Source organism: Sprattus sprattus, assembly GCF_963457725.1.
Source record: "Sprattus sprattus genome assembly, chromosome: 3".
NCBI classification, from domain to species: domain Eukaryota; kingdom Metazoa; phylum Chordata; class Actinopteri; order Clupeiformes; family Clupeidae; genus Sprattus; species Sprattus sprattus.
The window spans coordinates 17,635,880-17,650,095 of record NC_137922.1 but is presented as its reverse complement, the minus strand read 5'-3'; the positions used below and the strand labels follow the sequence as shown (position 1 = coordinate 17,650,095).

The 14,216-nt window shown below is 44.3% G+C and overlaps 1 protein-coding gene across 7 annotated transcripts in view; it reads left to right on the top strand.

Annotated features, from left to right (window-relative positions):
- The window catches only part of mbnl2 (muscleblind-like splicing regulator 2), a 48,274-nt gene that overhangs the window by 648 nt on the left and 33,410 nt on the right, over positions 1-14,216 (top strand). For all 7 annotated transcript variants that reach the window (XR_013968584.1, XM_080835033.1, XM_080835036.1 and 4 more), the window contains exon 2: positions 7,966-8,918. Coding sequence is in view for 6 of the 7 variants with exons in the window: in XM_080835033.1 (XP_080691159.1) it covers positions 8,745-8,918 (174 nt within the window). In the remaining variant the exon portion in view is untranslated. The remainder of the gene's footprint in view (positions 1-7,965; positions 8,919-14,216) is intronic.

Here is a 14,216-nt window from a genome sequence, read left to right as displayed (position 1 = left end):
ACTTGATTTCAAAGATATGAGAGTTTGTTGTAGAACAAGGACTGGTCTTAGACTTCTGTGTAAAATCAATAACATGTATTTCTTTGTGTTTAATTTGTTCTGTGAAAGTGTATAGCTTCATAAGGGTGTGACCGTTTGGTTGTACGTTCTTCAAATTTTTGGACAAATAGTTTTGTTTGGATTTGGTTTGATAGTAAAGACTCATAGGGAATAGTGAACAGTTTTATTTTGCACTATTTTTTTAATCTTTGAGGGCGACTAGAGCTCTGATGTGAATAAGTCCCCAGCTCTGTAATTAGCAAGTGCTTCATACAATCTTAATGAGGGACATACTCGTAATCCGTCTGAAGTAGAAGCCCTGACCACTGCTCCTCTCCGAAAGCATCAGTGCTAGCCCTTGAAAGCACCGGATGCTGAGACCTGTGCGGCCCCTATGGCAACCACAGGAAAAGGCCGGGCTCATGTCATACAGTTGGCAAACATGAGGAGAAGAGGGTTTTTCTTTTTTCTTTCTCCTTTTTATTTATTTTTTAAATGAAAGGCTGACTCTGCCCTTCTTACCTCTTGAGGGGAAAACAGCTTGAGAAACCAGCATAGCAGGAAGCCGAATGCTTTTTATTAGTGAAGCTCTGTGAAAGAGCTTGAACCCCCGTAATCGATTGAGAGGCACATTGATACAGACTATTTAAAGTAATTAGCCCTGGGTGCTGGGTCTGGATCACCAAAAAGGTTTGAATGCAGTGTTTCCGATAACTTAACTCAAACATTGTTGGGGTGAAGGTTTGTGTTAATGTTACACATTTGTGTTTGAACGGATTGTTTATGACAGTCTTAAAGGGGTAGTTGTTTTGAGAAAGAAAGCAGCCTACAGTTTTAGATCTCAGCATGTAGCATGATTATCAACTGTTTTAAAAAGCAGTGCAGTGTCCAGTCTAAGCTGGTTTGATGAGCTGTTTGTTGAAAATTAAATTACATGGGTGCAACATTCCATGACAACAACTCATTAACATCTCAGTCATCTGATAAATAAATATGCCATGCCGTACATTTTTTCATTAAGCTATACACGAGTCTCAGAAGACATAGGACTGTAACAGATAACTAGTGTTGCTTAACGTCCATTCAGCTATAAATAAACAGCTTGGATGATCTGATGGAGAAATGCAGACTTAGTGGTCTGAAGATAATAGCTTGGGTCACAGAGTTTCAGTCTGACAGTAAGGCTATTATAACGTAACCTTTTGCTGACTTTGCTGAAATGAGGACTTGTCTTTGCAATAGCCTGGCTTATTCCACTAACCCCCTTCACTTAGCATGTCACTCGTCACCTTCTATGCTAATAAATGTGTGGGCCTAATTTACATTCTCCTGGAACTTCATATTTGCTTACCCATTTTAGGACTGTTGGGCTCGTAGGTATGTTTTGGAGCTGTACGTTTCTACAGATCATTCGGACAGAAAACGTTTGTTCATTTAGGTTAATTTAGTAGAATAGGTTGTTCCTATTTTGTATCTGTACTATTTAATTGTGTTTCGTTAGGAGTTTTTTGATTATATATGGGATCCTCCATGGCGTTGAAAGCGGCATGCTTAATTGCACTAAAGTTATGTATTACATCATCAAATTATTTTAACGAGTATGCAGTTTCTCAGTACCAGCTATTAGCAGGGTAATGAAATGTGTTCCCTTTCAAGCAGCCCAGAGAGAGGGGAAAAACACTTCTAGTCTAATTCCAGAAATTTCCATCTATTCAGAGTTGGAAATACTCATTTGTAAACTTAACTCCCCCTGTTTTTCTCTCCAACGGAAACATGGCCCTCTTTCTTTCCTGTTACTCATGCTGTGTGTGTGTGTGCGCGCGGTGGATTGGCATGGCTGGATGTCCATTAACCATTGACTTAATATGCAGCGTATATCAAATCTTCCCCTCCCTTTGCATCTTGCATCCAACCCGACTTGGTATTCTGGAAGTTTTGTGTCACACTGGGAATTCGGGATGCCAAGATAATTAGATCAACTTCCCCACCTCCCTGTTTGAATTCGGATCACAAAAAAGTAGAGTTTACCCTCTGAAATGTCCTTGATAGGAAAAACAGGGAAGACATGTGGCGCCCAATGAGTTGGACTTTCACTATTGCAGGAGCCCCTCCCATTTAAATTAGCCAATGAGCGTGATAATGCCAAACCAGTTGGCAGGGTTACCCTTATCCAGGGAGGTCAAAGCCATTGAGCCATATCTTGGGATTCTCCCTCATGGCATGAACTTTCTCTGTGTCTGTCTCTTCTAGGAAGAGAGACTTTAGAAGTGGTCTCTCTTGGTGCTCCTAAGATTCAATGCTGGGTTCAGAGTTTCTGATCCTTTATTTCAGACCCCTTTGTGAGGGCAGAAAAACAAGTGTGTTTATAAATGGCTTGGAATTAAAATTTCATAATCCCCGAGGCTGAGGCTTCCCAGACATAATCAGTCAAATATGTCACCCTGATTAATCATGCATGTGTGTCTCTGTGCCTACATGTATTTAGCCCTTGTGATGTAATTCCTCTTTCTCTCTGTCTGTCTCTCTCTCCCTGAGCAAGAGTGAGCGGGACTGATTATTGAGTCTGTGGAATGTGAGTGCCGTTGAACCCTACTATTCCGCCCTCCACTGCAGAAACCATAGTTTCATCAGCGGGAGGGGCAAAGGGGTGTTTGTCACTTACTAATCTCCTCAGGTCACCACAAGGGTGCTGGAGCCACTCTCCTACCTGCGTACCATCTGTCCTCCCCTGCCAGCCTCTGCCCTGTAGGTGCTACCATGCTTTGTTTTTTTGATGGCGGGGCATGCTTGGGTAGGTCACCTGGCAGCGTTGCCTGTTGGTTTGCCTCCAGCAGCAGCAGTGACCCAAGGTCTAACCAGACGTCCTTGACATTTGCAAGGGAGCTAGGGTAGGGGAGAGAGTTAGGAATAGTAATTATGGCGTATGTAGGCGTGACATCTGGTATTATCATCCTGCCATCCACAAATGGATGCTTTGGTTTGAACTCCACCTTCCTACAGGAAGTCTGTGTTTATTTGGCTTGTTGGACATGATAATAATGATTGATAGTTTGGAAGAGTTTTGTGGTAGAGAATGAAAGAGTGATCGGCTTGGTTTTAATGAGATGATCTGGAAGCATTCAAGCATGGCTCCTTTGGTTAATGTATTTAGGTTTTAAATTGTTACTGTGCTCTGAAGACATGACAAACCTGTGTAAGTAGTACAATCCATAGGCTTTTAGGTCTAAATCTACTTTTTTCTTTTGTTGTTTGATGAAGCAACTGTTAAATTTAGTCTCTGAAACACCCCCTCATTGTCACACACTTTGAGAAATAGACCAACAGGGGTTTTTTTTTGTTCTTTTTGTTCCCGAGCTCTAAAAATAAAGGAGGACTAATTGCAAAAGGTCACGTCTGACATGATTCTTACCTGATTTCCTTCAGAGGACTGACACTCCCAAAGGGAAGACTGTGAAATTAATGTCCCACCGTTGAGACTATGCTCTGTGATGGTGAGACATTGGTCGAATTTGACTCATATAGAGCATGCCAAAGTTCGCTCTGTTATTGAGGACATGTGTACATGTGGAAGTGTAATCTAAATGGTTTTCTTATCAAGTTAGTATCCAGGTCAGTATCATGATGTCTGTCATCTGTGACAGCCTGATACGTCCCTTTTACGCCTTTGAGATAAAGGGTGATTTATCTTTTGAAAGCTGAGTAGTTTTAGAGCTTAGTCATAGTTCAGTGTTTCTATCATCCATGTAATGTAATAGCTAATTTTTCAAAACAATAGCAGTGATTTTTTCTTCCAGACCATTAGTTAGCCTGAGTTGTCTATGTCATACAAAGAAAGGGATACTCACAGTCATGTGCCTGCAAAGAGTCATGTCAGTTGACCATTAGTGTGAATCATTTGGGTGGGTCCCATGCTTTTTATATAAACTATCTATCCAGATCGACCAGTGAGAGATTGCTGTCTTCTTTTGATGTTACAGAACTTTGGGCAACACAGCAGCACACAAGCCCACAAAGAGCAATGACTTCTCGCTTTCATGCCACCAGTCTAATTCATTCAATAAAGACGTTGGCTACTTGGTTAAGTTGTCTAGTTGGGGGCTTTCTCGAGAGGGATCTGAGTCCAGCTGGCTTTTCCTTAAGCCCAGCGGCTGTAGCATTGCATTCCCTGGAGAGGCTAAACACTTGCTGCGTGGGATCGCTGGCATGCCTCATCTACATGATGACTCAGCCTGTTTGAGGGAGGCCCTTCGCAGTTCCCCACAGACTCCCTAAACCTTACCGATTGACCTCTAGTCAAAGCGGAGATCTACATCTCACGCAGTCAAAGTGCAAAGCAGGGGGATATTGACAGCTTCTCTCACTCTGTGTGATTCACAAGAGTTAGCCAGCCAGTGAGATTGTCTGAATTTGCTACAGGCCTACGTGCTACATTATGCACAAGTAGCAGCAGAATGTTCCGTCCCACGTTCTAGTGTACATTATTTCAAGGTCTTCATCTGCTTCTTAGAGTAGTTATAAAAGGTTGTAAGGAAGACTTAGACTATATGTTTTCCTTTGAAACTCTTGCCTAAGTAAATTACCTAACCTGTTTTTGCTCTAGGCTGTAGTCATAACTCCCAAGACAGACATTTTGTCTGTGTTCCTCTCTTGTGGAATAGTACTGAGACTAAGCCTAAATACTGGGTTGGTCCAGCCTATATTTAGAACAAAACAGTCATATCAGGAGACTGGTTTAAAATCTGCCTCTTGTGCCTGTTTCTCTCGCTCATCCTCTCTCTCCCTGAAGCCTATTTGAAGTAATTTCCTCACATGACCACGCTTAGACAAGCCCGTCATATTCATTGATATTTGCATTTCAGAACAGGCTCACGCTCAGCCCTCTTCTAGATGTAGGCCTATCGCCTTGTCTGTCGCCAAATTACATATTAGAAACTGTTGTCATGTCAATCCTTAATCCTTAGGGTAATCTTTTTAGTGTGCAGGTGGATTGCAATGTTGGAGTATTAATAAATGAAGCCACAATAACCTTGTAGAAACATGATGATGAGTTCATCATTAATATAGCACAGTCGTTTCTAATAAGACCTCCTTTGGACTGTCATATTATTAAATCTTGTCAGTCAGTTCCAATTCACATATCCCAGTATATAGATAGAATAAATGTTTATTCATTTGACATTTTCTCTGTACATCTCATATCGTTTGTTAATTAATTTATCAATATAATAGTTAATAATATCATTACTTATTTCATATTGTAATTTGTGATTTAATATGGAATGTAAGGTAGTTAAGATTCTGGATCAAAGTTGGCATACTTCCTCTGATATGCAATTACTTGAATTTTGCGAATGAACACATTTGAATGTTCTTGTGTGTGTTGCTGTTCATCTTGAGCCATGGAGCTAGAAAGAGACCCTTAGCAACAAGAGTAGGAAATCAAAGTAGCAACATAGAAACATTTGATTACTACAGTGCCACTGTATACCAGTGCTGAAAAACAAGGGAAGTATTTAGCCCACCTCACCCTTTTCATAATGAAGTCAAATGACCAGGGATATCAAAGGTCTGTAATATGCTAGAGGCCACGTCTAATGACTTTAGATGTTAGACTTGACTCGCCCTGTTTCAGCACATGCTGTGAACGGAGCCAGATAAGGCTCAGTGCGAGGGGCACCCCATGGAATTTGTGTAGCATTTGCAACTCATTTGCCTGTCTCTGGATTTTTATCTCTGAGACAAACTGCTTCTTTGAGAACAAACAGTAGTTGTTGTCCTGGCTGGGCGTTTGTTTTCCATGTGTGCCCGTGGTGCGGCAGCATGGTGTGCTGGGGCGGGGCGGGGTGGCGGGGGGGCATGTGTCCATCATTAAATAGCAAAGGGAATCTTAAACAGCAGCTGCAGTTTTTTTACAACCCTGCCTGCCTCGTCTGACCGCCCAACCCCCATCTCTATCTATTTCTTAAGTCTCTCTCTCTCTCTCTCTCTCCCTCTCCCTCACTCTCCTTTGCTCTCTCTCTGTCTCTCCCTCACTCTCAGTTTACGCAAGAAAATATTTCCAGATGTTACCCCGGGAAAATGCTCCCTGTTCGGCAGCCGTTGCTCATGAGAGGCTTTAAAGGCATGCCAAGGATTGGCACTAGCTTGTTTCAGGGCTAGCAACAGTAGCCGCTTCCCCTGCCCGCTTCCCTTGCTGTCTTTCGTTCCCTCTCTCTCTCTCTCCCTCTCTGACGTGTGAAGGGGGCTATGGAAGTTGACACAAATTCTCCCCATGAATTTAATGCCGTCCTTAGGCAGTCTGTGGTGGAGCGTATCGCTGGAGCTGGTCACGTCGCGTCAGATCGGGGCGGACGGTGTAATCGCGTTTGGCACACGCATCTGTCTCGGCCCTTCTCTGACTGTTGGACGGCTGCCCGGAATGTTGCTGCGCTGCGTGATTTCCATTGGTCCACCCCTTCCCATTATGCATTAGTCGATGGGGGTGGGAGGGGGAAGGTGCATGGGGAGATGGGCGCAGGGTTTAGGAAGGGCAGAGAGGGGTGGAGAGGGCCCTGCAGTGCCTCCTACACTGTGAGCTTTAACTGTCCAGTTGGACCGGTCTCCATTTCCTGTCCAGCAGAATTTATGATTTCTGAGCCCCTGAGTTTGTCGTGACAGAGAGTGGGACATTTAAGCTGGGGAGATATATATAACTATGAAGATATATACATATATAATATAGTGTAAGCCAGGGAGCAGCAACAAGATGGGGATATACACTAAAGGCGTCAGTTACACTGGGGGCATGTCCCAACCACTTTTTGCAATCGCCAATTTTGGCCCCATCACTTTTGACAGCTGAAAATAAAATCTCACTACAATGAATAGCTTCTCAAGTACTTCATCACCAGTTTGTAGATGATAGATGATAGATTTGTATGTCGCCTATCCTTTGATGACCCCCAGTCAGATGATATCACCTTTGGTCCAGTGCAGGCTACCCTACACCTAAAATAAATACTTTTTATTGAATATCAGAAACTAAAATGTCTTCCTGGGGTTATGTGGTTTCTCAGTATTGCCACCATTGCAGTTTTGGTTATAAATTGGTTTGGTTTTGGACAATTTAGTTGTATTGGTGCTATGCAACTAAAATTGAATTTAATTGAATTCTTTTTAGATTGCCAAGCACGTTTAAAAGTAATGCCAAAAAAAGATTTGGTGTAATAATAGCAACTCTGGCCAGGCTGATCTATAACTAGCTATATACCGGTTCATAATGTTCTATCATTAAGCTTGGCTGTGTTTGGTCGGTCACTGGTAAATTGTGCATAACAAGATTTTATCAGTAAATTGTGTCCCACACCGGACTTGAACCGGGCCGGCACTCTCGGACAACAGAGGTGTGCATGCTAATAATTACGCTACATTCCCTGGGTTTCTCACTTGACACTAGCACAACTTTTCACTTTTTCACTACAGAGTTCTGTATCCGCTGGCCACTAATTGGCAGAGATACATCCCATTTGATTTTAGCATATTTTAATTTTAGTTTTAAAACGCTACAAAATCCCAGTTACCATTTGCAGTGTTATTCAGGCTACGCTCATTGTCCTGCTGAGGCAGAACGCAGTAGGCCAGTGACAGGTAGGATGGCCTATGTAAAATCCCATCTTTGTCGCCAGCACTTTTCAAACCAAACTGATGCCCATGCTGTGTAGACTACAGCAGTATAGCCATACTACTCAAGAAATGGGGAGGGTTTATGATTGAGTTCTGTTTTATTTTAAAATGTAATAGTCATCAAGTAGCATCTGTCTGTGAGTGTAGTTTAGATGTATTGTCCACTCAAGAATTTTTAGATGGATACTGTAACTGGTTTTGTTAAGAATGATTTATCTTCAGTTTAAAACAACCATGTTGTTCTTTCTTCTCTGTCCTTCACAGATCCTTGACAGAAAGTGCCTTGTCTGACGACGTCCCTACTTGAAGCTTGCTCGCTATTTATCCGCCGTGCTTTTTTCAACAGAAACTAGCTCACCCACCAAACCTCCTGCCCTCTGTCTGTGCACACCGAGCCACCAAGCCAGAGACAAAAACTGAGTGGAAAACATCTTGACAGCCTTGTCAGAGAATCCGGCGGCCTTGCCAAAGCACAGAGAGCGAGGAGAGAAGCCACCGCCGCCAAAGTTCCACCCCCCGTCTCTCCCCACGCACAGAATACATATTACTCTCCTGAAGGAGAACGATTGCATGAAAATAGCGTGAGTCAAGTCCTCCGTGTCCACCCCTCCCACAACCCCACCTCCATTACTCCTTTTCCCTCCTCCTCCCCCCTCGCAGAAAAGACATTACAGGACGGACGGTCTCTCTCAGTCCACACTTGGAGCATGTCCCCTCTGTCCCGCAGGCTGCCTGCACCTGGGACTGAGTGACGGATGAGTGTCGTCGCTGTGATTGACAGTTCTGCTCAACATGCGGCCGTCTCCCGTGCTGCCACTCTCCGGAGGCGCTGCTTTGCTCGAAAACTCAGACAACAAAAACAACAGACATATTTTGGCATCAACAACATATTTGGGCCAACTCTATGTGACATACTTTTTTAGATTGTGTATTTTTGTTTTTATTCTCAATTGAAACCCGCCCCCCAGCTGTCCCCCACCTCTGTCCTTTAAACACTTGTCTTAAAGTGACTGCTAGCCTTTGCGTCACCTCAGCTGTTTGCTATGGCTTTGAACATCGCCTCGATACGAGACACAAAATGGCTGACCCTGGAAGTGTGCCGTCAGTTTCAGAGGGGGACCTGCTCGCGCAGTGACGAGGAATGCAAATTCGCCCACCCGCCCAAGAGCTGTCAGGTGGAGAACGGGAGGGTGATCGCCTGCTTTGACTCGCTAAAGGTAAGGGGCACAGAGGGCAGGGGTTGGAACACCGGGCAGGTTCAGCGCTGGTCCCACGGTTCTAGGCCTTGAGTGTGTGATTGTCTTTTGGCCTCAGCTGTGCAGAAAAGCAACATGCCCCTTTAATGTGTTACGCTTGTCTAAGAGGCACTCAATCGACTATCTGGGAGAAAGGTGCTGCAAGGCAGTTTCTCTGTTTGGGTAATGCAGGGTCTCCCTAACATTAAGAGTATAGATTGTATTTTGTCCCCCTAGTTATTTTTAATTAAGAACTGTCACAAATTGCACGGCTCCTTGCCAAGGGCCGGCAGTATTTGAAAGACCAAGATTAGTTGCAAAAAAGGACACGCTTCGTTCACATTGGTGGGACTAAACTTCTCTTTTGGCTCTAGAATACTCCTGCAGACACGGCTACGTTTAGTTTTGCGAAGGGTGCACATGACGCATATTTCGTCACCAGGATGGACTGCGTGGACTGTCTACGCAGACTTGTGCACGTTGACTGCTTAGGGTCAAGAGAAAACAAAATCCATTAAGCCCACACTGTTCATTCATTTAGTAGAGGCTTTTATCCAAAACGACTTGCAGTACATTTTCACATTAGTATGATTGGCCCTGGGAATAAAACTACTTGAAAATTAATGATAACGTGAGTTTAGTTTATTTCAAGCTTCAACTTACCATAGCTGATTAGATTACCAGCAACAGTATTTTAAGGTAGGAAGCTATCACTTTTTAGTTAGAGGAGTAAACGGTCCTATAATAATGGTCTTTGCTGTAGATTCACACATCGTAAAGATTTAATTTTGTTCGGAGAGGCGTTTCCACAACTACAAAACTAGTAAACTTTGGAGACACAGTTGCTCACGTACTCATAACTAATGCAGACATTTTGGAGTATATTTACGCTGTTAGTAGCACGAAATTTTGTAGCACGTGAGCTATATTTGGTGCTTGACAGTAGGACCCTGGTATTCCCATGTAAACATCTCAAGGATCCATTTTGTTTTGGAGACGTTAGACGTGGAGGTTTCGTGTCAGTGGAGTGCTCTCAAATTAGAGTGTATGTGTCAGCTCCATGCCCCCATGCCTCCCTGTGTAGAGTTGTCAAATAGATTTGACCTGTCGGCTCAAAGATCAGAGCCCACTCCCACATTTACTCCCCCCTGCTCCAACCCCCTACCCCCGCACCCCCGCTGCCACTCTCTGCCTTGGCAGGTTTATATGTTTCCCCTCTTATGTTACCATGCCACGTCCATCATTTATGCTGGTCACCAACATCTGGTGAGTTCACCGAGACATCACAAATGCTGCTATTCCTGGAGCAAGCGTGCATAAATGTCAGACCCTTTAGCTCATCACAGAGCAACAACAGTAACAAGAGCCTGTGTGTAATGGATGCTAATTCAATTAGGCCAAGATAATTTGTTTGAATATGATAGGCCTAATTTCGCCTGCTGATGGATGAAAGTTGTTTATAGTGTGCTGTCTATGAATGCCACACTTTTAGAACATCATTTATGCTCGGCGTTACATAGCAACAGCCTAAATGTGGCCATCCCGTATGGGTTGGATTTAAAAATGTGTGTGTTTTGTCGTCTTTGGCATTTTTTCATCGCTGACAGCTTCAGTATGTGTCTGCTGTCTCTAGGTGCAGTAGCCTCATTTCATTATGTTTGACAAAGCTTTGAGGTCAGTGATACCATTTTAAGCTTAGCCAGTTTTTTTTTTTTCATCTCAAAGGGCTTACATTATTCTGTTTTCAGGGGGAAAAAATATATATAGATCACTGGAAATAACAGATTGCAATCACAAATGGAAGAATACACTGAGCTGTATATGTTTTTTTATGCGGCATGGAAACCCTGGAAACACGCTTTCACATGACAGTGACAAATGACCAGCAAAAACTAGAGCAGGTAGCATACCAACTATCTCATCGGAACAATGGACTTAAGGCAGTGCTTAGCTTTCACATTTGCGTAAGCAGCTATATCAGCTTTTCAAAAGTACCATCGCCAGCTCATAGAGCTGCTGTGTTCATCATATACTGTTAATTACTCAAGGTCACATATGTAGTAGATAGTGTTGGATCCATATGGGCTATATATTACAATTTGTAGCATTGGGTAACATGGCTTTCTTTTTGCCATGCTGATTCCACAGAGGTGTACAGCCTAACCTACAAAATACACACATCCCAATTTATTCTTGTTGTCACATGCCTTAGTCTTCCTTCCCCGAGTTGAACGGCTATGCCGAACCGCATGACTCCATCAGACTGCTGAGCGTTAAAGATCAACAATCCCGAGCTTGTCCCCGAGGCTTGCCCACATGACCTTCCCCCCCTTTGACCCTGAAAACCTATTCTCACCGTGAACTGCCCATATTTTGGCAGTGTGGTCCAGCATTTACGCAACTTAGTGCCACAGAAGGGACAATCAGCTGCTTCCTTGGAAGCTCTCACGCTATTTCTCTGTGTGAGTCCAGCGTGAACATCATGGAGGCTACCCAGGGCCAAATTACAACGCCAGCAACTAGGAGAGATTGACTGCCTTTTTTTTTACGGCTGCCTAGGTCCGTCAAAGCTGGTGATGGCTTAATGGGTTAACAACTGTCTCTGATTGGGATCAGTTTGGGAGTGCTCTTGACATGAACCACTAGGCCTCTGTCAGGGAGCATGGTACACGTAGGTAGCAGACACCTCAGCCTAGACTTTCCTGTACTTGTCGGTGTTGCTCAGCATTTTAGACACATTTAGCTGGTCATTCATTATGATGAGTCTAGGGATATGGATATGAGGTTGAGCCAACCCTTTGGGAATCTGAATGTTTGTCCGTGTGAGTTCGGCTTTCCATGCTATTTCCATCCCTCTGTGAACTGCTTCGAACAGCAAGAAGAAGCCATACCCCTCACCATTCTTCACAGTGTCAGTAGATGAAAGCACGCCAGTATTGAGGAACTGAGTGAGGGAATTCTACTCAGCACTCTGCCTGGAGGTGTCAGCACTCAGCTGATAACATTGTATCTGTCTGGCACGCTCGTGTAGGAACCCCTGAGGAGCTGTATCGCGAACAGCATCGCCCCGTTCTGGCCATGATCACCAGATACTTATCCCAGGGTGAAAGAGCCGCAGGGACAGTAGGGTGCTAGCCGACGGGCTCAACCACGCGACCAGCGAGGAAACAGCAACCGCATTGACCTGCAGTGGCCAAACAAAAGGGTGGCTTGTGTTCTCATTCAGGCCAGCGTGCTGCGCATTAGAGGCAAATGAATCTTGTCAGTGGCCCCATTTGTTATTCCGAGGGCACACATGCTTGCTGCTCTCAGCATTTGTGAGGCTTCCAGGAAGAGTCTTGTGTGTCCTTCTGCAAAGGTGTTGGTTTGCTGTAAGGGAAAGGGCCACATGTCCGCAGTGCTCATGTTGTGGCGTGACATCTGGTTTGAGTTGGTTACAGGCTAGATTCTCATTTTGGGAATTAATCTTATAGATAGAAAGTTTAGAGCCAAGTCTGGGGGGGGGAGGGGGGGAGTGGTTTGTCGTTTGAATTAGAATGAGATGCCGTCAATACCTCATGACATGAGTGTTTTCTGCCAAACTCATTGACGTCCTCTGTTTCCCATGTTCTTGTTATCAAACGTGATGAAAATCTTTGTCAGTAAACCAAACCAGCACACTGGAAAGATTGCTGTCGGTAGTGGCGGACAAGCTGTTTCTGTGCAGTCCTGACCGTGCGATAGCATCCAGCAGGCACAGATTGAGTCTTGGGGGGTAGGGAGTAGACACTGAAAATATACAAATGCCAGAGTCATGTGATGATGTCACAGTGTCTAGTAGTGAATGGCCTGTTGTTGTCAGAGTTTTTTTTTACTCCTCTCCATTCCCCTCCCTCTCTCTCTCTCTCTCTTTCTCTCTCTCTTGCTCTCTCTGTGCTGTCTGTTGCTGACACGTCCTCGCAGTGGTGGCTGCAGCTTCGGGAGACTGCAGCGAGTGTGGTGTGATTGCCCTATCAACAGTCAACATTTGTCAGTGCGCAAGCATCAAGGAAACAACCGATGAGTGCAGAGCAAAAGTCGCTCGGGGAGGATCATCTGTGCTCTCCCTTGCTATTCGTTTGATGACACACGTGTTGAAAAACCCTTCAATAGTTCCCACGTTTGTACACACACACACATGCACATGTACACACACACAAAGCCCTTGCATTGTTGATTGAATTACATAATGCCAAAATACTGTCTAGATTTGAGCATTATCCAACAAAAATATCATTACAACTGAGTGACTTGCCTACAAATATTCCTTGCCAATAGTATGTGCCATGGACCATTGAACTGTGTCTAAGAGACATTTGTTTTCAGTTATTGTGTTCCACTGTGTTATTTCAGTAATGGATGCTGAACATCAGGGGGTGTTTTTTTGGCACCATATCTGTCAGCACAGTAAGAAAGCCTTAGTTAAACGTTATCAAAGGTAGGAACAACAAGTTTCTGTAAACACCAAACGGTGGGGGGGGGGGGGGGCATAGTGGTCTGGGAGCGCCAGGTGCACAGTGTGGGCTGCTAGACGGGAAGCCTGTGCCGGATTTTAAGGCAGTTACTGAGATCTTGATGGAGATTCAGGGGAAACAAAGAAGGCCAAGGTCCGTTCACTCTGAAAACTCAATCATCATCCTCACAGTGGGCTTGTGGCAAATACGGCCTCGGCAGACATTCACCTAGCCTGCCCTCTTTGTGTTATGCATTTACCACCAGCTTGCCCTGGGATCGCTTGTTTTCATTAAACCTTTGACATAAAAAGGGACAGGGTAGCGGTGTCCTTACCCCTTTCCAGTCTTATCTCGGCTTCTCATCAATCAACATAGAAGGACTGAGATAAGGGATGTCTGTGTTGTGGTTCCCTACTCTCTCCTTGGACTCTTCTCATGGTTTTGAACTCTAAACAGATGTCTCATGCTTGTCTGCTGTGGATTTCTACACTCAGTAGAAACTTTCCCCTCTCTGTTCTTTTGGCCTTAATAAAATCGCCTATGTGAATTATGTCTCGTATCTAGTCATTCACTTTGTATAACTTAAAATTTGGCTAAATCATGGGTTTCCACATCAACCTTTGAGATCTCTGGCACAAACACACCTTGTTTTGGGGGGGGGGGGGGGGGGGGGGAGTCTGCGTGTGTGTGTTTTTAAACAAGTGTGTGTGCGTGTGCGGAGGAGGGGAGCTTGCCTGCATTCTTTGGGCGTAATCTGCTGTAGAGGGCCACACCCTGGTCTGAGCAAACATGCAAGGGGAATGTTGGC